This window comes from Oculina patagonica, chromosome 3 (assembly GCF_052425735.1).
Source record: "Oculina patagonica isolate OP01 chromosome 3, crgOcupat, whole genome shotgun sequence".
Classification (NCBI taxonomy): domain Eukaryota; kingdom Metazoa; phylum Cnidaria; class Anthozoa; order Scleractinia; family Oculinidae; genus Oculina; species Oculina patagonica.
The window spans coordinates 18,214,356-18,238,431 of NC_135760.1; the positions used below are offsets into that span (position 1 = coordinate 18,214,356).

The 24,076-nt window shown below is 40.4% G+C and overlaps 2 protein-coding genes across 3 annotated transcripts in view; one reads left to right on the forward strand and one right to left on the reverse strand.

The window, feature by feature from the left end:
- The window catches only part of LOC144645420 (uncharacterized), a 120,608-nt gene that overhangs the window by 36,702 nt on the left and 59,830 nt on the right, over positions 1-24,076 (forward strand). The window contains exon 9 of one of the 2 annotated variants that reach the window (XR_013569269.1): positions 3,865-4,094. The exons of the other annotated variant lie outside the window; for it this stretch is intronic. The gene's annotated coding sequence lies outside the window, so the exon portion shown is untranslated. Of the gene's footprint in view, positions 1-3,864; positions 4,095-24,076 lie in introns of those variants that run through there. 2 annotated transcript variants of the gene reach the window in all.
- On the reverse strand, positions 755-23,266 carry LOC144645504 (SANT and BTB domain regulator of class switch recombination-like). The gene is made up of 24 exons (XM_078505095.1): positions 22,937-23,266; positions 21,086-21,329; positions 19,500-19,509; positions 19,305-19,353; positions 17,312-17,376; positions 17,082-17,122; positions 16,435-16,644; positions 15,842-15,900; positions 14,821-14,915; positions 13,966-14,031; positions 13,276-13,359; positions 12,159-12,269; positions 11,635-11,712; positions 10,920-11,115; positions 10,078-10,240; positions 9,069-9,282; positions 5,001-5,070; positions 4,733-4,798; positions 4,349-4,502; positions 3,379-3,436; positions 3,045-3,121; positions 2,182-2,276; positions 1,446-1,546; positions 755-922 (listed from the first exon to the last, which is right to left on the reverse strand). The coding sequence occupies exons 1-24, from the start codon at positions 23,060-23,062 to the stop codon at positions 883-885; spliced, it is 2,472 nt and encodes an 823-aa protein (XP_078361221.1). The 5' UTR covers positions 23,063-23,266; the 3' UTR covers positions 755-882.

Sequence of the window (24,076 nt, forward strand, 5' to 3'; positions counted from 1 at the left end):
TGAAGTTTTTTAAGTCCGCCATTACAGTTCGTTTCGTTCAAGAATTTCCGATGAGCTGAAACGTCGGTTTGAAATAGCGTCAAGGTTCTTCTACTCGTTATTATTTGTTCTGCAAGGATATCTGGCGTTAATAATGAAGAAAAAGGTAAGTTTGTCGCGCAATTTTTAGTTTTGCTTGTAAACATTGCTTCGTGGTGGGCTCACATAAACATTGCAGCCGAGATTGCGCAGTACGGACTGGAATTCATCTTTAACGCCAACAATTCTCCATCTTGCCACATTGTCTTCTCTCTCATGCGCCATCCTGCAGTCGCAAAATGTAGCAACCTTGATCCCAGAGCCCTCTCCACCCTGGGAACGAGGTTGAGCTAGGTTGAAGCGTGTTGCGGCTTGAGAATGAGACCTCAACGAAGACTAAACGAAGGCCGCCTATTTTAGAGCTCTTTAGACTCACTCCAACCCTCCTCTGTTTTCCGAATCCAAGATGGCGGTGGTGGCTTGGCTTTGTTGTAGTTCAAATTGTTTTTCAGGTAAATTTGTTTTAACCAGGTTAGTGTTTTCAACTGAAAGAAAACACTCTTATAAAACAAATGAAGTCAAAATGTTTACAATGATTGTAAGAGTCTTTAATACCATCAGATTATAACAGATTAACCTGGGTTGTAAACAAATTAACCTGAAAAAATTGACCTGCAACAGCTATTCTCCTTGAAGATACAAATGCCAGGAAATACTAGACAACAATCAGTTTTTGCTCAAAAGTGACGTTTATTGCACAACGTATTTACATGAGTGTTAAAAAGTAAATGTGAAATTGAAGACCATCACAAACAAAAAACTCTTTCAAAAATACTATTTAAATTGCCATTTGCTGGGTTATCATCAAGTGGCCACCTTTAGCGGGATCTTCCGAATTCTTTGACTGCAAGGGAAAAGAGACAAAGTTAGAAGGAATACAACATATGTCGTACAATCATCCCGTTTTGCCTTATCACCGACTTGTTTTCGCACTAGTTTTTGTATTTTCATCCATTGATTGAGAACCCGGAGATACCTCCTACAGTGCACTATACGGGGAAGGGGGGGGGGGGAGGGGTTTGGGTGGGGGGATCGGCTATGGCTGAAGGTACATGCAAGGGTAGTAGGAAATTCTCCTTTTCGTGGGCTTGCCAAAGTGGCCTACGTTTGCCCGACAGTTAAACGAAAAAGAGGAGCTGATTACAGTCAGAGAAAGATTCGAAGCATCCGCGCGAGACATTGAAAAAAAAAAATTATACAATGTATTCTGAAATTTCAACATCCTTCCATGAATCAAAGATCCGTTTGGTCATCGACTTCAGGCGTACTTCTGGCTCGTATAGAAGCAAGTTGGAATGCCCTCCCAATGTAGCATCAAATCCCCAGAACGTGCATAAAAAAGAAACGTTTGGCAATGAACTTTTTACCTGGATCCTGTTTGTGGCCCACTAGACTGCGTCTTGGACACAACTGCTTGTTGCGACGCGCGGAATTGATGATCTAACTTGGAGAAAATACCTCCTAGGAACTAACAAAAAAGAGAACAAAATTAACACAAGTAGCTATGATGTCACTCTTGGAGATAAAACAATCAATCAAAAAATCAATTAATCAAATCAGTCAGTCAGTCAGTCATATTCAGTCAGTCATATTCAGTCAGTCAGTCAGTCAGTCAGTCAGTCAGTCATATTCAGTCAGTTATATTCAGTCAGTCAGTCAGTCAGTCAGTCAGACAGTCAGTCAGTCATATTCAGTCAGTCAGTCAGTCGTATTCAGTCAGTCAGTTAGTCAGTCAGTCAGTCAGTCAGACAGTCAGTCAGACAATCAGTCAGTCAGTCACATTCAGTCAGTCAGTCAGTTGGTCAGTCAGTCAGTCAGTCAGTCCACCCATTATTTTACGTGGTAGTACGCTTAGCCACAGACACAACGATTGTAAGCTAATCCAGAAAGAATGTTTGCCCACAGTTCACACGCAAATAATATCATGAAGCATTTACAACACGAGATAACATCGTGTACTCAAGGCACAGTAAACAGAAAATATTCGCGATAAACCAAAGATGATTACATATATATATAAACGTGTGAGTTGGCTCATCCACTCATGAACACAAATTACACGTGCTTTCGTCAAATTTATTCAACGTCATTACAAAGTCTTACTTCTTTGGGTTTTTGTTTACTTTCGACTTTCTCTTGTGGAGTGTAAGCCCGCTGTCGTGTCAAATAAGACACTAACTCTGTCATGCGCTTTTGATCTACATGAACGAAAGAGCGGAATGCAGTCAGTGACAATGGATCAGTAACAATGATCGCTACGAAGTCAACATACATGGGTTTACAGAATTTCATACACGGTTTTGTGCATTAGTGCCAATAAGGTTTAAAGTCAAAACACCAAACAGAACGAAAAGAACCAACTTTACCAACTGTTAAGAGTCATAAATAATAAATAATCAATTGTCATACATTATAGAGGGTCCTGAAGGGAGAGTATAAATTTTTCTCCCAGCCCAAATTTGGCCCAAACCCTATTTCCCAGCCTTGCTATTGTTTTCCCAAATTTTCAAAATCCCAGTCCCAGTTCTAATGTTTTTCTGTCTGTGATTCCCATTCCCAGTGACCAAATCCCAGTCTTAGTGACCCAAATTCCATTTTTACAGTAAAAATTTGCCCAATTCCCAGTTCCCATTTTACCCCTTTAGGCCACTCATTATATCATGGTAGCTAACATCGATATGAATCATACAAGAACATACATACAATAACAAGAACAAATTTCGTATGACTTTGAAAAACTGTTTTCGATTCGGTTTTAACCACCAGTAACTTAAAGAATCAAGCTTTCCCATTCGCTTAACCAACAAAAAGCGCGCGTTTGCCTGTGTTCGCTAAACCAATCAAATTGCTTCGTTCTCGTTGCTTGTGTTCACGCGTAATCATTTCAAGGTCGTCTACGAAAATCGCTCTAATGGGAGATTAAAATATTTCAACTCCTCCCGGGTCGTTTTGTAAAGTGTACCTACCTTCCTCACGCTGAGCGTCTTGATTCCATCGAGCAGATCGCTGTGAATCCCACTTGTAACTTTTAAATGTGCTGAAACTTTAAAAGAAAAAGAAAAAAAAAAACAAGCAACAGATTTCCAAATTGTAGAAACGCAACCGCAAGAACCCTGTACGATCAAAGTTGTTGAACGTTGGCTCACTAAAAGATTGTGATCAGTCAAAATGAAATGATAATCTTCGAAGATGTCATTTCGATCTTAAAGGGTACTTGCTCCTTAGACTGTTAAAACACTTACATGTAACAGTGCATGTAAACAGAATGCAAACGATAAAGTCAATTAATATCTTACGCACTCTTTTCTGGATGCGGAGGTGACTTTTCTTGGCGGCCGTGGTTTTTCTCGAAAAGAGACTGAAAATGATAAGAAAAGGTTACAAGCAGATAGTAAAGACGTTGTTTAAGTTTTGTACACAACAGCAACAAGTTTCTCCAATAACTAGCCAGAGATTGGCCTTCTAAAACCCAGTGAGTAGTGAAACTCCGAAATAACGAAGTACCCAGGGACTAGAAAAATGTTTTCGTTATATCGGGGCTGTGTTTCGAAACATTTTACTGTTAATAACTTTGGTCACGCTAAAGAAAATCTCTCTTTGCTATATACCACACACGTTAATAGTGCTTTTCGCGCGCGCTGATTGGTTAACTCGGAAGTGATTAGCAAAGTACTATTCAACTCCGAGCAGCTGAAGAGAAACAAAATGGCTTCCCGTGACGCTTTGTTTAACGAAAGCAATGGTTTGGTCCCAGCCGCTAGTTATATACCACAGTGTGGTATAGAGCAGTTTTCAATTGAGTGTCGTAAAACCAAAACCAAAACCAAAGTAATTACTTTAGCCAATCACAAAAAACACAGACAATTCAGTGAACCAATCAAAACTCAAAGCAAATACATGTAGCCGGCACGAAGCGCGGGAAAACGTGCACGCGCGAGCCACGATTAGTTTTGGTTTTACTTCTGATTGGCTGAGAAAGTGGCGCGAGATTTTTAAACCAATAACTAAGCGTAGCAATGCAAAACCAAAGCAAACGCAATTATTTTTCGACACTCAAGTGAAAACTGCTCTATACTAAAACAATTATTCACCTAAGTGTCCGTGAGCTGAAGTGGTGGATAATTTAATTATACCTTCGTTATAAGGGGCTTGTTATATCAGGGTTTCACTGTAGTTGGTTTCCAGTACTATTACAAAGCCAAAACAATGAACCAACTACATACACCTCTCGTCGGACCGATAACATGCCATTTACAGGTCAGATACTAACGTTTTTGTTCCAAATCATTGTCCTCTGACTCGGGCTGGTCCTCGTCTTCTCCCAGATCATAGTCATCCTCCTTATTAGCTGTCTGTAGCTTCATCCTCCTCAGTGAGCTGCGGTGAACCAACCGACTGCGGCTGCGTCTGATGGAGGGTAAGTACTGAGAGGAAGAGACAGCTGGTGATTATTACATGACGGAGGAATAATTCTTTGTCGGGCTGAGCTTTGAGTTCGGAAAAGCTTGCTGGCGTTTCTGTAACATGAAGCGACATCCCTACTCCCCCCCCCCCCCCCCCTCATCCCTCAGAATTCAGCACTGTTGTCTTAGGCCAATCATTGGGGTTTGCTACTTCTTATTATCGATTTACGCTGAATGCTATTTGTACCTACCGTTGGGAATTCAGACACTTTTCGTTCACTTGGGTCAATCATGTCCGATAAAGCGCTAGTGTTGGTCTGTTAAAAAGTAAAAACAATAAAAAGAAAATTAACGAAGCAGATGTTGTCAAGAATATTGAAGTACTTTTATAAACCAGGTTTCCTTTAAATGAAACGTAAAATCAATTAGCAACGCCAAACAAGCTTTCGAAAATTAAACTGCAAACATTAATTTAAAAAAAACACAAATACAAATGTCGGTAGGAGCCTCAGGTTTTACCTCCAGATCTCTGACATGCATGCTTGCTAAAGCTATCTCCTCCACACCAAACACGTTCAATTCTGCAGACCTGTTGATGACAAATCCACAGGTAAAAAAACGTTAACTCACAAAGTAACATATTTTCAACTTCTCTTAAATAATCTCTATACTTTTCCTTAAAACGTCAAGGCCTCAGACTCGAATCCGGACCCGTTGATCAGTATGGTAGCAGCTCTCGTAAGCTTACTACTTTTGGCACAAGGGGCATTGTTCCTGTTGTTTGTTCTATTGTTCTCTTGAAGGGTAGTGAGCCATTTATGTGAGAACTTGTGAGAGCTGTTACCCAATCCCCCCCCCCCCGAATCGATGCGGAATCCAAAGTACAGTCCGACCTCTATTAAGCGGCCACCTATTAAGCCCTATTAAGCGGCCACTGTCCAAAGTCCCGATTTATTTGTCAGTAAACTGCTGTATTTGATACCTCTATTCAACGGCCACCTCTATTAAGCGGCCGCGGCCACCTTTTGCTGTCGCAAGTGTATTATTTATATGTTTTTTTTTTACCTCCATTAAGCGGCCAGCAAATTATCTTTCCAAGCAAAAAGCATGGCGACAGATGATAATTAAATAAATTGTCCGTAAAATATCTCCAGAAATTTTTTTTTCACATACTAGCTATTGATGCCAAAAGGCCTAAGAAACTTGTCAACGATGTTTTGCATGTGTTTCTGTACATTATCAATCCGAAGAAATACTGTACATTTCAACTACGTGCCCTCTGTGTTGAGCTAGTACTATGCATGGGCTGGAAATGCACTTGATGTTTTGTTACAATGAATTTTGGATTTATCTTCATATATGTTCACTTTTTAAAAGCATTTTTTCGACTATTTTGCTTGTTTACAAGCAGAAGTAGGAGATTAGGAGTGATGTGGGCAAAATTTGGAACATTCTTGTCTACTCTCAAGGGACTTTTTTAATTTCTCAAGGGACTGTTTTAATTTCTCAAGGGAGTTCTTTCCGCTTAGTGGGCGATGAAAGGGTCTCTTATTATTATTGCGTCAACACTTCCGATCTCGTGTTAAAGACGTGACTTGTCACATATTCCGCTGTAGGTGATGAAAGGGTCTCTCATTAGTATTGCGTCAACAATTGCGATCTCGTGTTAAAAACGTGACTTGTCACATGTATAAACGTTATATAACAGTTATTTTTATGCTTGAGTATCTCAAATGAGATATGACACAACTAATCGAGAATGTGAGTGGTTCAGTGTTTCACAGTCTAAAGCGTTGTACTAGTACAAGCGTCTCACTCACTGAAGCCGGGCGCTAATATTTAACCTAAAATGATTAAGAACGGAAATTATCTTTTCTTTCACAAACTATTCGTCGAATACACTCCCTTTGTTCGTCTTTAAATGTTTTGTGAACAAAACTCTTGAGAGATTTTCTAAAACCTAGAAGAACTCGCTTTATACTTCATTCCGCTCAACCTGCGCTCAACACCCGCCATGATAACAATTGTTTTTGTCTACGTGCGATATTTTTGGACCGGAAATTAGACTTGAACTCCATTAGCCGCTGTGGGTGATGAAAGGGTATCTCATTAGTATTGCGTCAACACTTGTTATCTCGTGTTAAAAACGTGACTTGTCACATGTATAAACGTTATATAACAATTATTTTTATGCGTGAGTATCTCAAATCCGATATGACACAACTAAGGATTTGTTTTCGCGACAATCGATTGCGTTAGTCACGCTTAACACGAGTGAATAATCATTTATTCGCGTTCTCAATTCAAGGGATTTCTTTTCGGTGTGGGTGAACAATGCGTCAGTCAACACTTAAAGGCAACGTATAAGTCGCGCTAATATTTAACCTAAAGGATTTGTTTTCGCGACAATCGATTGCGTTAGTCACGCTGAACACGAGTAAATAATCATTCCCGTTCTCAATTCAAGGGAGTTCTTTTCGGTGTGGGTGAACAAAGCGTCAGCCAACACTTGAAGGCAATGTATAAGTCTTTCACAGACTAAAGCGACGCTAATATGTAACCAAGAACGTAAGAACGCAAGTTTGGACTGGTACAAGCGTCTAACACACTAAAGGAGCGCTAATATTTAACCTAAAACGATTAAGAATGCAAATTTGTACTTTTACAAGTCTTTCACATTCGCGACAATCGATTGCGTTAGTCTCGCTAAACACGAGTAAATAATCATTTATTCGCGTTCTTCTTACACCGAGGATGAGGCAACATGCTTGTCCCAACTTTCAAGAAACCCTTTTCAGCGATAATATTTATTTATTTTAAAATTCCGCCGTAGCACGGAAAAATGAATGTTTCGCACATTTTATCGGGCAAAAGACGAGAAAAATACGCATATGACTCACATTACGAGCTGATCGGATGGTTTTTAAAATTTGATTTCTGCAAAGGCTGATTTTGTGTAAGGCTCAGGTCAGTCATTTAAAGGTCGTAGTTTTCGTCACTGGCACGATCGTCTGGCGTCTTTGGTGGTGTGATGTAATACTCTTCGACACCACTGGTGATAGATCACGCTCTTACCGAATCCCATCGGAAGCACCGCCAAATCATCTTTTCTTTCACAAACTATTCGTCGAATACACTCCCTTTGTTCGTCTTTAAATGTTTTGTGAACAAAACTCTTGAGAGATTTTCTAAAACCTAGAAGAACTCGCTTTCTACTTCATTCCGCTCAACCTGCGCTCAACACCCGCCATGATAACAATTGTTTTTGTCTACGTGCGATATTTTTGGACCGGAAATTAGACTTGAACTCCATTAGCCGCTGTGGGTGATGAAAGGGTATCTCATTAGTATTGCGTCAACACTTGTTATCTCGTGTTAAAAACGTGACTTGTCACATGTATAAACGTTATATAACAATTATTTTTATGCGTGAGTATCTCAAATCCGATATGACACAACTAAGGATTTGTTTTCGCGACAATCGATTGCGTTAGTCACGCTTAACACGAGTGAATAATCATTTATTCACGTTCTCAATTCAAGGGATTTCTTTTCGGTGCGGGTGAACAATGCGTCAGTCAACACTTGAAGGCAACGTATAAGTCGCGCTAATATTTAACCTTAAAGGATTTGTTTTCGCGACAATCGATTGCGTTAGTCACGCTAAACACGAGTAAATAATCATTCGCGTTCTCAATTCAAGGGAGTTCTTTTCGGTGTGGGTGAACACAGCGTCAGCCAACACTTGAAGGCAATGTAAAGACTAAAGCGACGCTAATATGTAACCAAGAACGTAAGAACGCAAGTTTGGACTGGTACAAGCGTTTAACACACTAAAGGAGCGCTAATATTTAACCTAAAACGATTAAGAACGCAAATTTGTACTTTTACAAGTCTTTCACATTCGCGACAATCGATTGCGTTAGTCTCGCTAAACACGAGTAAATAATCATTTATTCGCGTTCTCAATTCTAGGGATTTCTTTTCGGTGTGGGCCGGGGGTGTGGGTATATATGAAGAATGTATTGAACCGCTGAACTGTTTGTTTGCTTTAGTAGGCCGGAATAAGCGTATACGCGACCGTCGAGTACTACAGTATATTCAATGTGTTTTCGATTGGGTTTTCTTTGGCTCCTTAATTTGCGGTTGAGTTTTGTAAACAGCGCGTTGTTGACTTCTAGGTTTCAGTTTTAATTTAGAATGTGATGTGGAAGTGTAAAGTATTCAGGTAAGCTAAGTTATTTTCAAGACTTCCACTCCTAAACAACATGAAAAGCGTCTTTCACCCTTTAGCAAAACACTACTCCATACCACAATTGACAGCCAACAGTTAGACCATAGCAAAATAGTCGTAGTCTCATAGAGACCTTTGATTTTATATAAAGTCAATACAATCATGTTTACTGCCATTCCTATGCAATTTATATTGTACCTCTATTAGGCGGCCAACCTCTATTAAGCGGCCACTTTCCAAAGTCCCGAGGGTGGCCGCTTAATAGAGGTCGGACTGTATAAGGATAAGGCCAGTGTCTCTCCTACGCAAGCAGGAATTACACTGCATTAATCTATAAATTAAATTCTCATTACCTTGCGCTTGATAATCTGCGGTAAGGCACGCAGATAGCGCCTCTGTGCGCCAACAAATCTTCTACTACAAGCTGGTTGTTGTTGACTGTTTGCTGTCCTTGTGATACTGAATGTCTTTTGGATGTCACCTGTGCAGCCGGAGCGGTGTCTGGAATTTGCCCAGCGGGGTTATCCGTCTCTGATGACTTGTCTTTCTCTGGCTGTGATGAGTTCCCTAGACATGTACATAAGCAGGTATATAATACATGTATTGAGCGATTTTCACTTGAGTGTCCAAAGTAATTCGCGTTTGCTTTGGTTTTGCATCACTACACTTAGTGATTAGCCTAAAAACTCGGGCCACTTTCTTAACCAATCAGAGGTATTAAACTAAAATCAATCATAATTCGCTCACACGCGTTTTCCCGCACTTCGTGCCTCCTACATGTATTTGCTTTGAGCTTTGATTGGCTCACTGGATTGTCTGTGTTCTTTGTGATTGGCTAGAGTGATTACTTTGGTTTTGCTTTTACGACAGTCGATCATCGGAACAGACTACGAGCAGTCCCTATTTTTTCGGAGAGGCCGGCGAGGTTGAAGGGAAAAAAATTAAGGGGGGGGGGGGGGGGGGGGGGGGGGGGGAGAGAGAAAAAAACAAAAACCCCCGCGCCCCCAAAAAAAAAGAGGGGGCCCCGCGGCTCTCAATTGAAAAAAAATCGCTCTACTAAAGCGTTAATATGGGCATTTTTTATAAGCCTTAATCACAATCATACCAAAAATGATGCTTGACCATAAATGAGTGGTTTAAAACGGATCGCTCCCGCTTTCCGTCGTAGCTCAGTGGAAACTGTGACAAAAGATCTGTCCCGCAAATCTCACGCTCGTAAGAACTAAATATTCACGATTAACCTCTTCTAACGTCGTTTTTCAAACACACTGACAGAATCGTAAGGGAAAGGTCAGGAAGCCATTTCGTTGACTATTTTGATATAAATTCACTGCAAGTAAAGTGAAAACTCAAGGTTATTACCTTCTTCTCCCGTGTTCTCTTCTTGTCCTTGTTCCTCGTTACTTTCTGTAGTTTTGTCTTTATCTGTTTTGTCGTCAGCTTGTTCAGCTGTACTGGTTTTGTTTTCTGATGTGGTTGTCTGGGGTGTACTTGACATTGGTTTGTGATCGCGAACACAGCATCCCTGATGACAAAGCAAATACACCTCAAATGAGTTTTCCTTAAAAGGACTTAAGGGAAAGTCCGCATACGAGCCTAGTGGCCCATCAGGCCGGAGCTTATCCCGGTTTCAGTAGCATGAAGTAACTAGTACTATATACTAATCCCCCTTGGATGGGATGCTAGTCCATTGCAGGGTTACCTCCCAGTATTAATTCTCCGGTACCCATTTATACACCTGGGTGGAGATAGGCACTACGAGAATAAAGTGTCTTGCCCAAGAACACAACACAGTGCCTCAGCCAGGGCTCGAACCCGGACCGCTTGAACCATTAAGCTCGGGCCAAACGAGGATGATAGTTGATGAGGGGCCAAACGAGAAGAAGAGTCCGTTAAACCTCATCAACTCTCATGAAAATAGGTTTGAGCATTCAAAGTCGATTAGAGCGCATGAGAGTCGATGAGAGTGCATGAGAGTTTCATGCCAAACGAAAGTGAGAGTTTCAACTCTCATCAACTCTCATCCTTGTTTGGCCCCGGCTATTAGGCCATCCTACCTCCTTGAGTCCTCCTTAAAATATTTTTTCCGGCGACGTAACCAAAGAATTACGATTCTCATTATCCAATCAGAGAAAAGAACGAACACTGTACGCAAGCACTCCTAAAGATGTCTCCACAGACTGTAAAACAACCATCAAACTTACAGATGTTTCCAATGAGGGATCAAAATGTAGGACTCTCTGTTGACAGCACGGATACACTCCAACTATCTTAGTAGCTGTACATTCCATGTTTCCATAATCCACAGTCATCGGGTGATAACTGCAGTGACCCAGCTCTGTGCACTGAAAATAGTTGCCACAGCGATGACAGTAAAGAATATTCACTGTGCCCCATAACCTGTCAATAAAACAAGATGCGTGTCAGCCAGTAATCTCTTTGCATTTCTTAACTATATTTAAGCTGGGGGTGGTTAACGTTGGCGACTCAAGAATTTCAAATTCGTGCCACATGTTCTATTCTAACCAATCACAGCGCAGATGACGTGTTCTCGGCCAATCAGGTGCAAGGGAAAGTTCGTGACGCACTGTTTCCCGCGTTTGGCACCCGCTGCTTGCTTTCGCTTTGAGTTCTGATTGGTTTAAAATTAAACACGTGCTTAATAATTGGCTGCTAAAAAAGAACTGCTAGCTTGAGCTACTGGGAATAGATTCTCAGTGGCAATTGATTTCTTTTTGCACCTTTTTAAACAAATTTAGTTAGAAAAGTTATCAAAATATGGGACCTGAGTCTGACCATCTCACAAAAAATGCATAATTGGTTGATAACGGAATTCTCTCAAGAAAATTTATAGAAAATGTATGGAAAACATGAAGGAGAATTTTGAGAATGATCTTGGGAAACAAAAACAAATCTCACCTCCAGTAAACTTCTTTCCAGGATTTCACTTGTTCACGTAAACCAAGCAGATAATCATTTACATCCCACGTATAATCCCTGTACAAAGAAAACCTTTCAGTAATTTTTAAAAATAATCATTTTATGACGACAACGCGACCATAAACTTCGTAATTGCTTGGTCTCAAGTTCTAAAGACAATTTCGATCGGTTCAAACGGCCATCACTGGGGAGCAGGGATGGCGCAGTGGTGAGAGCGCTCACCTCCCACCAATGTAGCCTTGGTTCGATTCCCGGACCCGGCGTTATATATGGGTTGAGTTTGTTGTTGGTTCTCGTCCTTGCTCCGAGGGTTTTTCTCCGGGCTCTCCGGTTTTCCTCCCTCCACAAAAACCAATACTAGCAAATAACAATTTGATCAGGAATACACGGCCCCATAAGCTTCTAGCTTTAAATACAACCGTGTCTAAGTACAGGTAATTTGTCTTTTATTCTTTATCACTCATTTTATTTGATTTGTAGTTAGATTTGTCAAAAAGTCTCACCGTGAATGAACATAAGACACTTTTCCTCTGTGATTTACCATCATTCTGTTTGGAACACATCTCAGCTTGCCTTGTGATTCTGCTGTCAGAAGTTTTCCACAAGCAATGCACCTACAAGTATAAAAACATTCAAACCAACAATAGTTTATTAACAATTGCGCAATAACTTGTTCAAATAGACAGAAATGTTTAGAAAGTGTGTCAAAATTTGTAATATTGCATTGTTGGAAAGTTAACTGAAGGGCGAAGTTCCATGACTTTGACGGGATGGAAAGTACTGTATGAAGCAGTTGGGGGCAAGAGTGCCATATAAAGGAGCAGTATCACCAAGATTTAGTGATTTGAAATCTCATAAGGGTGTTGTATGAATTGTAAATCCACTCATAGTGGCCTGGCCTTGCTGAACTACTTAATACGTCCCAAAATTTGTAAAACGTGGTTTGGGACGATGATAGGAAAGAGTGGAGAACGTCGGCCGACGTTAAATTGACGTGAAGAGAGTCAAAAGCATGATACGGACCGAGAATGACAACCTCGGGCAGAAGTGAGGACAGAGAGAAAACGAAGACGATGTCCACTAAGACACCACGAGATGGACCCAGGAATCATCATGTGCCGAGACACGACAAAAAGCCGGGCACAACCGACCACACTGGGATCGTCGGACATGAGCAATTGGTCGGTCAATGTCCGATGACGGTATGTTATTTTCGCTGAAGTTCCCGAAGAGCTTCCTACTTTTATTGCCCAATTACAAATAACCCAAACTCTGCAAAAGGTGTCATGCGAGCTTGTCCCCTTCAGGAATGCGTTGCGTTACTTTGCAACAAAATTGCGGGTTTAGTCTATTCTCTGAGACAGCATTTGTCTGATTGGTTATTATGGTGGATATAAGACAGGGAGCTCGTCGTCATCATAATGTGATTCGGGACGGTAGATCGCAGTATGAGTACGACACCAATCTGTTACCAATAGTCTTCCATTCAACTTGTCAGCAACAGGGAGGAGTGAGGGCTCTGGGAACATAAATGGATTGGAATTCGAAAGACGTACTCGTACTGCGATCTCGTACATGTACTGCGATCTGAAGGTCGCTATTATAAAGCCTGCTACTTACCGAAACAGGGTGCTTGCATTTGATGAGGAACTTGATGAGAATCTTGGATCAAACAACTCCTCTATTTTCTTGCAAAACAATTTGCTACAGGAAGATGAGAATTACTTAATGTAAGCTCTAAGATGGCATGTATATACGAATTAAAGCATGGAAGTGGTTGTTAAGCCTCATGTCTCGCGTTCTAGAAGTTATGTTCCACACACATTTTAATGCATGGTGACGTATTTGTACACAGGTACGCAGGTTTATTAGCCTGTAGTAATGAAAAAAAATACTCTCTCTCGCTGTTGCCTCTACGACATTAAGAGCTGAAAGACTTTGACCTCTTTGTTTTTATTTCATTACCCAGAGGGACAGGGGGAGGGGGCACGGCAGGTGTGTATGGGGGGGGGGGGGGAAGGAGGTGCTGCCACAGTTCCCCAATTCTGACACAACATTAGACCAAAATGGCCAAATTTTGGCCACGACCAAAACTGCTTAAAAACAAACCCTTGAGGTGGTAAAACCACATAGCTGGTATTGGGGAGGCTGTCCCCGAACACTGACATAGGGATTAGCTATAGATTCAAGATTAGCAGCTGAGTATTGCTTGCTTGCCCTCCTTGCTTTAACCTGTAATGTGTATCTCAGATTTCTGTGAATGTACATGCCCATCCTACTGACATGTTACATTGGATTTGAGTTACTGACCTTTTAAATTTGTCCTTGCGATCTTTAATTCCTTCCAACTCGGTATGAGTGAAAAGCTTTGCCATTCTTAAAAAGAATCCGTGTAAATAAATCACTTCTCAAACTAAGGTAATTTTATGATAAGATGAAAGTTCTTTTACTAGTATTGATGCAAAATCTATAAGTTCCTGTTTCTTTGATTCTTTGGATTGAAAAGAAACTACCGGTATTATTTTTTTTTCTCAAATCAGAAAAAAAATACATTCAGCTGTTTCTTCTAACATCTCAGAGGACTGGACTTTGAGGAATTCTTTAATCCTTTTTGGGGTTTTTCCTCAGTGTATAATATTTAATACTGGAAAATATTAAAGTAGGACTGTACTGCGAAGTGGTCATTGGTTGTATATAAAACAAAGTAGGGTAATTGTGAGGAACAGCCCCGCAACCGACTGTCGTCAACGCAGCCGACAGGACCAACAGACACCGACAGGCCACCGACAGCCCACCGACAGGACTGAAAGTTCCCAAAACAGAAATTACTGAAAACTGAGCAGAAACACAGAAGAAACCCGACGCAGAAAGCGAAAAACAGAAAGATAAACATTGTATTCATTGTACTACGGTACTTACTACAAAACAAATCGACCCCGCCAAGATTCTAACAAACTCAAACGACAAACGGCCGACGTCGGCCGACAGAACCGACAAACGACCAACAGTCGACCGACAGTCGGAGCGGGAGCTGTTCTTCACAATTACCCAAAGTAGGGAAAGACTTTTGATACAGATGTGACCAGAGCAATCTGGAATACTAAACTACATACCAGTAATTATTATGTTTTAATTGGTTCATCTGATTGAGATCTTGTCTCATACCTGGTGACTAGCTTGTCATTTATACAGTTCATGTTACAGGGTGTGGCTACAATGGACGACATATTCTCATGACAGAATTTGATGCACTCAGTTACCTGAAATAGATTACAAAAACAAAATCAAGCATGCCTCAGTAGGTACATGTAATTACCAGAAACCCATAAGGGTTGAAACAATGTAACTCCCTATGATTAGCATTGTACAAAGCGTTTGCACATTCGTTTATACCTAAAGTACCATAGTTTTGGAAAATCACGAGAGATACATGTTAACCAATAGAAAATTACTATATTTGGATAAAATTCACAGCGCACGCTAGCTTGCGCTCTATGGCGTAATCTTGTTTTTGAACAAGCTTGGTTGAATTAAGTAAAATTTGGTTAAATTTTCCTGTTTCCTCTTCATGAAGAAGTCTGGAGACCTTCACTTCGATACACTTATAATGAATTTCTTTGCTTTAGACTGTAAGAAATTTACGGCGTTTAGGTCGAAATTCAAGCAACTTACAGCAAAACCAAAAATTATGTTGCGTGTGTCATTACGTGTATAATGCATTTGTGTACAAATTCTTCGTGTTTCCAAATAAGGTACTTGGCAAAATGAATATTCAAACGCTGCGTGCGCACGTTACATGTTTCAACCCTTATGGGTTTCTGTAATAATTTACTTAACACTAAGAAAGGAAACAAAGAAAAAATGATAGCAGAGTAATCATTTAATATAATATCAATGTTATATGGCAACTCAGTGGCTCGATTACCAGCTGCTGTTCAGCAAAGCAAGCCTGCTCTCCATCCTCAAATGCTTTGTTGGGAGGAATGAAGACCGGGCTCGAAAGGGCGGTGGAAATCGAGCTCTACTCTAACCATCAATGATTGTACTATAATTATCATAAGCTGCAAATTCAGCTTCATAAGTGGAGAATATTCACTAACATGTATTTTAAAACTAATAGATATTTTGTGTTGACCACTAAATGATTACATGAGATATCATTAATGGATGGGGTCCATACACCTACCAATGCATCCATCTTTAGGAAATCTGATGATATTAAGATGGAGATGACATTGTTTGGTTCTGCAGGCACAAAAACAAAATGCAAAACTAGTGTCAGGTAAAAGCCATGAAATCCCTAAACATTTCAAACTTAGCACAGTACACCTTGGTACTTAAAATGGTGAAGGTAAAATAGGTAAAGTCTGCATACAAGCCCAGTGGCCCATCGGGCCCGAGCTTATCCTGGTTTCTGTAGCATGAAGCAACTAGGAGTTGCTGGTGAATTTAATTCACCTGAGTACCCATTTATATATCTGGGTGAAGAGAGGCACTACAATGTATATGAGACTAAAGTGTCTTGCCCAAGATCACAATGCAGTGCCCTGGCCGGGGCTTGAACATGGACCACTCAATCCATAGTCCAGCGCACTAACCACTAGGCCAGCGTGCCTCTCATGACCATTCCCAGTATTTTCCCAAAATTCCTTTAGTTGCTTGGATTGTTGCTGTTATTGTTGTTGCTATGGGTGCTAGGCTGTGAAAAAGCCCAGTTTGCAGTTCCAAAAAAGTTCTCTTTTAAAAAAGCTCAATTAAGAGTAAATATATATAGCTTACCAAGTCTGGGTTTCTTTTCTTCAGACGTAGACTTGCTCTTTTCATGAAGCCGTCTCTTGACATATTTCATCAGCCAATCAAAGATCTGCACATCGCAGTGCACAGAAATATCTACCTCCTCCCATCTCTGGGCTTCCACTGACAGATACTCAGCAAAATATCTCATCTCACTTATTAGTAGATCTCTTGGGCAAGTAAAGTCCTGTTTTACTGATGAATATTTTAAAAAAATATTTCATTTAACAATAATCTTATAAATTGGTATCATTAAAACCAATAAAAACAGCATCTCACCAGATTAAAATTAAATACAGTATACATCGCAGATTATTTTGGTATAGTTGAACATCTATGCATTCCACGCCACAGAATTGCAGTTAATTGTGCTGACTGGCAATAAGTTGAAAATGTTGAGGAACATGTTTACATGTTGGTAATATTTGTTCATGTATCAAAATAGTGTGTAAACATTTATTTTAAAAATATTCATTTGTAAACAAGATAAGGTCAGCAAAAAAAAACACTGTCTTGTTTGTTACCACTGAGATATGGAAGGTCACAAGTCACAAAGTTACAAGAGAGTGAATTGCATAATAATAATGATTACCAGAAAAGTTTTAGTTACATGGCAAAAAAGTTTGACTCACAGTTTTTGCTTTCATCACACACATGAATCACCATGTTTGGCCTACAGGCAAGAAACAATAAATAATTAGTAAATAATGAATAATGTGTCCTTTATAATGCTGACTAGATTCCACTGTTAGTAAAAGTTAGATTAAAAAATGGGAAGGCATTTAAAATACATTATGAACAGAACAAGCCTATTTCAGATAAAAAAAATCTTTTTATGAAGGGAACATGCAAATTCACTGACCCTTGTAATGACTCAATACTGGAAGCTTGTGATCTGGCTGATGGAGCTTGTCTGATTATTGATCTCTGTAAGGAAATGAAACAGCAGCCCAGAGTACATGTACATGTAAATACAAGTAGACACCGGTATTACTTGTAGCCGTTCAAAGGAACAATTTGAAAGTTTTCAGATTTTTTTTGAAAAGTGGTAAGTAATGCCACCCCTCTTCAAAAACAAAACAACAAAATAAAACAATCAACTAAAAACAGTTTGCAGATCAATCTGTAGAATGTCTCGTCAACAATCAAAACAATCAATTGAAAAATGTGATGTGTTGTACCATGGCCACTTAACGAAGTTCTTTTAAATTAATGTTTGAAAACTCTTTGCAGCCTTTTTGACAATGTTCTTATGGCTTCTGTTACAACTGGCCAATAAAATTGTTGACAACCATTGGCCAGCAAGTGCAGAACTTGACAACTCTGCTTGTCGCAGTCCTTGTTCAAATAAAAGCTGTCAAAAAATTTTCAAAAGATGTCAAAAATTAATCAAAAACTTTGTCTACTGACAATGGTAAATCAAAAAGTACTGTCACCAAATAACTGTTTTTGTTGACAGAGGAACTTCAATTGGCTATAGGAATTACTGAAGTATTACAAATTGGATTTACTTGGTTCGCTAATTTTTTGTTTCATTCAGTTTTCCAATAAATACAAAAATAATGTCATGATTCAATTTTACCCTTGCTGGCTTTGTACCATTTCGTCTTTTCCTTTGTTCTATATTCATTATGATATATTAATTACCATACACCAGAACAAAGAAAAATACAAAATAAGGAGATTGTACATAACTACGATTTAAGATCCGGCACAAGTCGAGCACACAGTCGAGACGAAGCGCCAGGACTTCATCATTTCTCGCTATTAATCTAGACCTAGCTTGCTTTAGACCTTTTTTGTTATATATTGTATTAATAGTTTATATTTTACCTTGTATTTTACTCTGTATTAGTTATTACTGCAATGAGTGTCCATAAACATTTATAATTATTATTATTATTAATTGTACCAAGGGTAAAATTGAACCACAACATAATTATAATGCAGTTAAATGCAAGTTAACGGAGTTAACAGCAAAGAGCATGTGTTCAGTGTTCCCTTGTGGTCAGCAGTGTTTTAGATATGCCCATGCGCCAGGGCTCCATGTGCTCCCGATTTCAGGCATGTTTTAACGTTGGCCAGTGGAGCGTACGGTACTGTGCCCGGAGTTACGCATTTAGTCTGTTCTCCCCCTTTCCTCCCTTCCTTTCCACTGTTTAATCAGTAGGGTTGCAACGATACACTGGTGCACCGGTGAATCGCGATATTTTTTGTCAAGATGCGGATATTGGTATTTCAACAAAATATTGCAGTATCGTGAAACAATAAAATATTCTCCATCATCATTCAAAAATGACTGTTTAATAAATGACTTTTTACCCAAGTCAAAGCCCTTCAATAGCGATTTATTGAACTGAGGGACAAGGAAGTTCCATTCTGCTTTACTTCCAAATAACATATTTGGAAAAGATACGACTGTGAATTAGTTGTTGACTGACACAGCCTTGTGTGCCCACAAGCAAAAACATGCAGTTCATGAGAACTTCACTTTGCAAATAAGTTTTGGCTGCTGATATATGGAAAAACTATTATCAAAGAATTTAGTTAAATTATGGCACTTGTCAGTTGAATGTTGTATCGTATTGTGGCGCTTGTATCAAGGTATGTATCCTATTGTGAGAAAATGTATCGTTGCAGAGCCCTATTAATCAGCGTGACGGGTGCCTGTCCTCCTTTCTACATTGTACATGGGGGCTCATGGCTGGTTTGCCAGGATTTGCCAGCCTTGGGAGCAGTCTCCATGTAGGAGCTGGCTGCCAATAGTGGAAGCTCCTGGGTGTCCCAGGCACCCAACCTCCATTAAGCAATGTACTAATTTGTTAATACTATCATAATGATACATCTTTCATTACCTGCTTAGATTCTGTGTCAGTTTCTTGGTAAGATGTTACTTCTGATGCCCTGAAAATCAGAGAACAGACTTCTTTAGTTAGTGTTTATTGTGTGGTTAGGAAAGTGTTTCTTTTTAGAACTTTCAAAAATAAAAAAAATTAATCAAGTATAGGACTATATACGTGACAAGTCATGTACATTATTTTTTTGATTACCTTTCATGTCCTTTGCATCACAACATTGGAACACAAATCATGGTAAAGAACAAAAAAAATAAAGTAAGTACAAATTTTCAAAATTGCAACACTCTAGACCATTATGTTATATTCAGTGTACAGAGATGATCGGCATTTTGTAGTTTATCAAGTCAGGTATATCCCAAATTTCAAGTTTGTTTCCCAGAAGATCAAATATTTTTCAAACTTGCATTCATACTCGATGTGCAGTTTTTCAATTCTATTTATTAAATTTAATTATTTTTTTGCTTTTTTGTGGTTATGAACATAGGAACAGTCATTCGTCAAATGTGACCAGGCCAGATCGAAATTACATGTAGCTCTTGGATTTGACTTACACATATAAGCTCATCTCATGATCAGGCTTCCCCCTTGTTTTGACCACTTAAATTTCAGAGGACTCGCCATCTGGGTGAGAGACCTTCAAGAAACACTTGTCTACATAATTTTTCACTTGCCCAGTCTCCTCGACACTCCACACGGTCTTCTCCACACTTCACACACAGACAAAAAAATTTAGACCCCCTCCCCATATCCCAGGGGGGTACTTGAAGTATAAATGACGGGGGGTACGACGTATTTTTTTGGGGTTGAAAATTTACACGCTCAGTATTTTTTGGGGTCAAGGGATCTGTCACGTATTTTTTTAGGTCTTAAAAAATTATGTGTATCTTTTTGGGTCTTATCCCCGAGCGAACTTTTTGTTTCGGGTTTTTTGTTGCGATCAGTGGATCAGAAAAATATTCATTTGACCTTTAAGTCTTGTATTTTTTTGGGATGGATATTTTGGAACTTTTGATGCCAGGTATTTTTTGGGGTCTAAAATTTCAGGCTTATGTATTTTTGGGGGTTGCAATATGAAGCTCCGTCTGACCCCCCCCCCCTCCCCCCGTCATGTATATAATTATCCCCCTGAGCCCCATACGAACAAATAGAATGTTCAACTATAATTTTTAAGTACATTTGACATTAGGAGGTCAACTTGTCACTTTGATGAAAATTTGTGTCCTTCTCTCTCCTCTCCCAGGGCATTCAGGCGGGGGAGAATAGAAATACTCCTAGTCACTGTACGCTACGGAAACCGGGATAAGCTCCCGGCCTGATGGGCCACTAGGCTCAAACACAGACTTAACCTTTACCTTACTTCATGATAAATACTTTTCCTGTGGGAGGCGCGGTGGCCTAATGGTTAGCGTGCTCGCCTCCGAGTCGAACGGCACGGGATCGAGGCCTGGCCGGGGCGCTGCGTTGTGTTCTTGGGCAAGACACTTACTTACTACTTACTTACTTACTACTCTCGCAGTGTCTCTCTCCACCCAGGTGTATAAATGGGTACCAGCGAATTTACTGCTGGGGGGTAACCCTGTGATGGACTAACATCCCATCCAGGGGGGAGTAGCAATACTCCTAGTCGCTTAATGCTATGGAAACTGGGATAAGCTCCGGGCCACTATGGGCCATTAGGCTCGTAGCAGACAGTACCTTTTACAGAAAAAAATATAACATTACAAGGGTATTTGTTCTATGGGGCAGAGGAAGATTAAAGTCAATGCTATAGGTCTAACCTGGCTCACGATCAGCAGAATGTTGTTCCTCTAAAGAATTTACATCTCTAGCAGCTGGTTGGGAGTTTGTTCTAACCGTCCCACGTGACACAGTCGCACTCACTGATTCTTTTTCATCGGCAAAATGCAAAACAGAGTTCAGAAAACTAGAGAGTTGCTTTGAATCAGGAGATGAATGAGGCAGGGAAGGAGTAATGATACCAAGTGCTGAGGTCTGTTTGATTTCTTTCCATCTCTTGGCACACTAGCAAATATTAATAAAAAAAAAACAGGTTACTCAGCCTGCTTTAAGCTTCTCGAATTCTTTTTCTCATGTCAGTTTTGGGCCATTCCATTTTATATCCACCCCACTCTCCCATCGATGAGGTAAGTCAAAATTTCCCCCCTAAGAAAAAATATATCTACAGTTGTAAGTGCCGACATGATCCCCCACCCCCTCCAGAAATAACACTATTTTCTCAACCCCTTCAGAAAAAAGCCAACTTTTCCCTAACCCCCTTCAGAAATATTCGAATGATCAAGAAATGCTGATGGGATACCCCTTTAGAAATGACTTTCAAAGCCCTTCAGAATGGCTCATTGTTATGTAATGTATCAGTCAATTCCAAGTGAGATCATCCCCCTCCGGGCAACCCCGGGCATTTGACCGCTACTTAACCCAGATAGTGGGGAATTTGATCGAATAGAAGCCCGGATTGTCGGGCATTTGACCGTTGACAAAATCTGTCATAAACTATAAAACGCTAGCGAGCTCAAGCGCGTAAAGTTAGTATTTGGTTCCGTTAATGTTAAGTACCTAGTTTCAACAAATCTATCTTTAAGGGCCTGTTTACATGGAGGGAGGGTGCCCCGCTAACCGAGTTACCCGGCAGAAGGGACCAGCCCGCCTACATGCAGAATTCACAACCCTTCTACCCGAGATGAGACAGCGTATTGAAGGTGTCACGGCGTGGGAAAACAATGAAGCCAAATGAGAAGAAATATGACTACTGATCAAGGCTTTCTCTCACCTATTTGATGTGAGTCCAGATTTGCGTTGACAAATTCAACGAAATCAACAGATTGGCCGCAAATGTTGTTGTGACCACTTCCAATATTTCCAGCCGACCGAAACTATTTTGATCAAATAGCACTGTTTGGGTCTACTATCCTATTAGTTTAAAAACACGGCGCCCCGGCAAGCCGGGAAGCCGGCCATAACCGTTTACTGGCAAAGCTATCCCGCCCAGAAGGGTGCCCGGGCGGACCGAGGCCCCGGCGGCGGGTTACCCCGATGAGGCCATACGTTTCTAAGAAACGAGAAAAGGGGCCGCCCAGGGTAGCTCGGAGCCGGGAACCGGAGCCGGGGCACCCGCCTTCCATGTAAACAGGCCCTAAGTTTTTCTATTAAAATTGGCTGGTAAATTGGGCAGGAGTGTCCGTTTAGACCAAGTGTTAACAAGAAGGTAACTGGTCATTAGCGAATCCGCTCATACTTGTAGGCAAAACGGCCGCAATTCAACAAGAAAACCGACTCACAATGACATTTAAGCCCCGACTGGTGGGGCATTTGACCATGCAACTGGCCCACATAGTGGGGAATTTGATCAGACATTTTGAAAAAAGTCATATGCCCAGGGGTTTGCCCGGGGAGGGGGGATGATCTCGCTTGTAATTGACTGATACATAATCTGTAAATGATTTGTTTTGATGATCATGTCAATAATTATTTTGCCATAACACTTTCTGCAAATTATCTCAGTTAGCTTACAGATCCAATGTTTTTCAAATGAGAGTGTGCTTTTTCAGTGATTGCAAATTATCCCTACATAAGTTTACATGTAAGCTTATCGATCTGATCAAATCTCTAACCTGCTGTGGAGTGCTTCCAGGAACTAGCTTTGCTACGCCTTCCCAGTTTTTATTCTCTGATTCCCTAAACTCCGGAGAATTCATCAAAGTTCTTAACATCAAATCCACTGCCAAATTCTGCGACATCGCGAACGTTCGGCTTCAACCAAGTGAACCAAGCAAAGATGGCGTTTAAATCTTTCCCCTTTAAGCTTTATCCATTGCAGATAAACTTAATGTAGCAATAAACGACATAGCTTGTTCTTGTTTCGGAGTAAAAGTGGCATAAAGTGGAACTTGTTTCCAAACTTTGCGAAGTCTAGAAGTCACCGGCACTAGCAGGACGCCATCTTGTATCCAAGCAGTTTTTTGGTGTCCAACCCTCCTCGGCCAAATGCCCGCACTTGGCGCGCGTGGAACACGCGCGATAAACACTTTCGGATCTGCTCGTTGATCGCTGATAAAATTAATTCAGCTTGACAAAGAAAAGTTTCAAAAAAGAGTACATAAGAATTTTATCCCGAATTATGGTGTCAATAAAAAAAGGACTGCATAGCATTCGAGTTTGAGTTCCCTTGTGTATAAATAGTGGAGACTTTTTGAGTTTCTAAGTTTTCTAACCTGACTAGCTAGCAAAACAAGTATAAGTCGTTAATATTAACCGTTATAAAAGATGCAATGGCTTTCCCTAGCAGGCAACTGATATCAATTAAATCCTGCATCTTGATTGGTTGCGAGGATAAAATCTTTGACTCAGTTTGCGTTTCTTTTTTAATTTTAGCAGACTAGTAATACGTGACTCGCAGGGCCTCGCGAAGCTCTGGGTGGGGAGGGAGGGGGGTCTATAAATAAGGAGTGATAACCGGTTTAACCGGTGATTTGTTATTGTTGCCTAGTAACAGACATGGCCGCGACACCCTCGTTCCCAGGGTCTACTCCGCTTTGAAAATGATGGCTCTTTCTGGTTCGTAAAGAGGTATAAAGCGTTGGGAAGCGCAGGCTATTTTCAAAATCATCGACAAATTATTGGATATTCGCATTTTGGACATTTATTTGGGATAAAAAAAAGAAGACCAAACGGCCAGAGGATCGAACCCTCCGCCCGCGCGCCCCTGATGGCCATGAAAGGGCCTGAAAGGCGTTGAGTAGCCTCCCACGCAG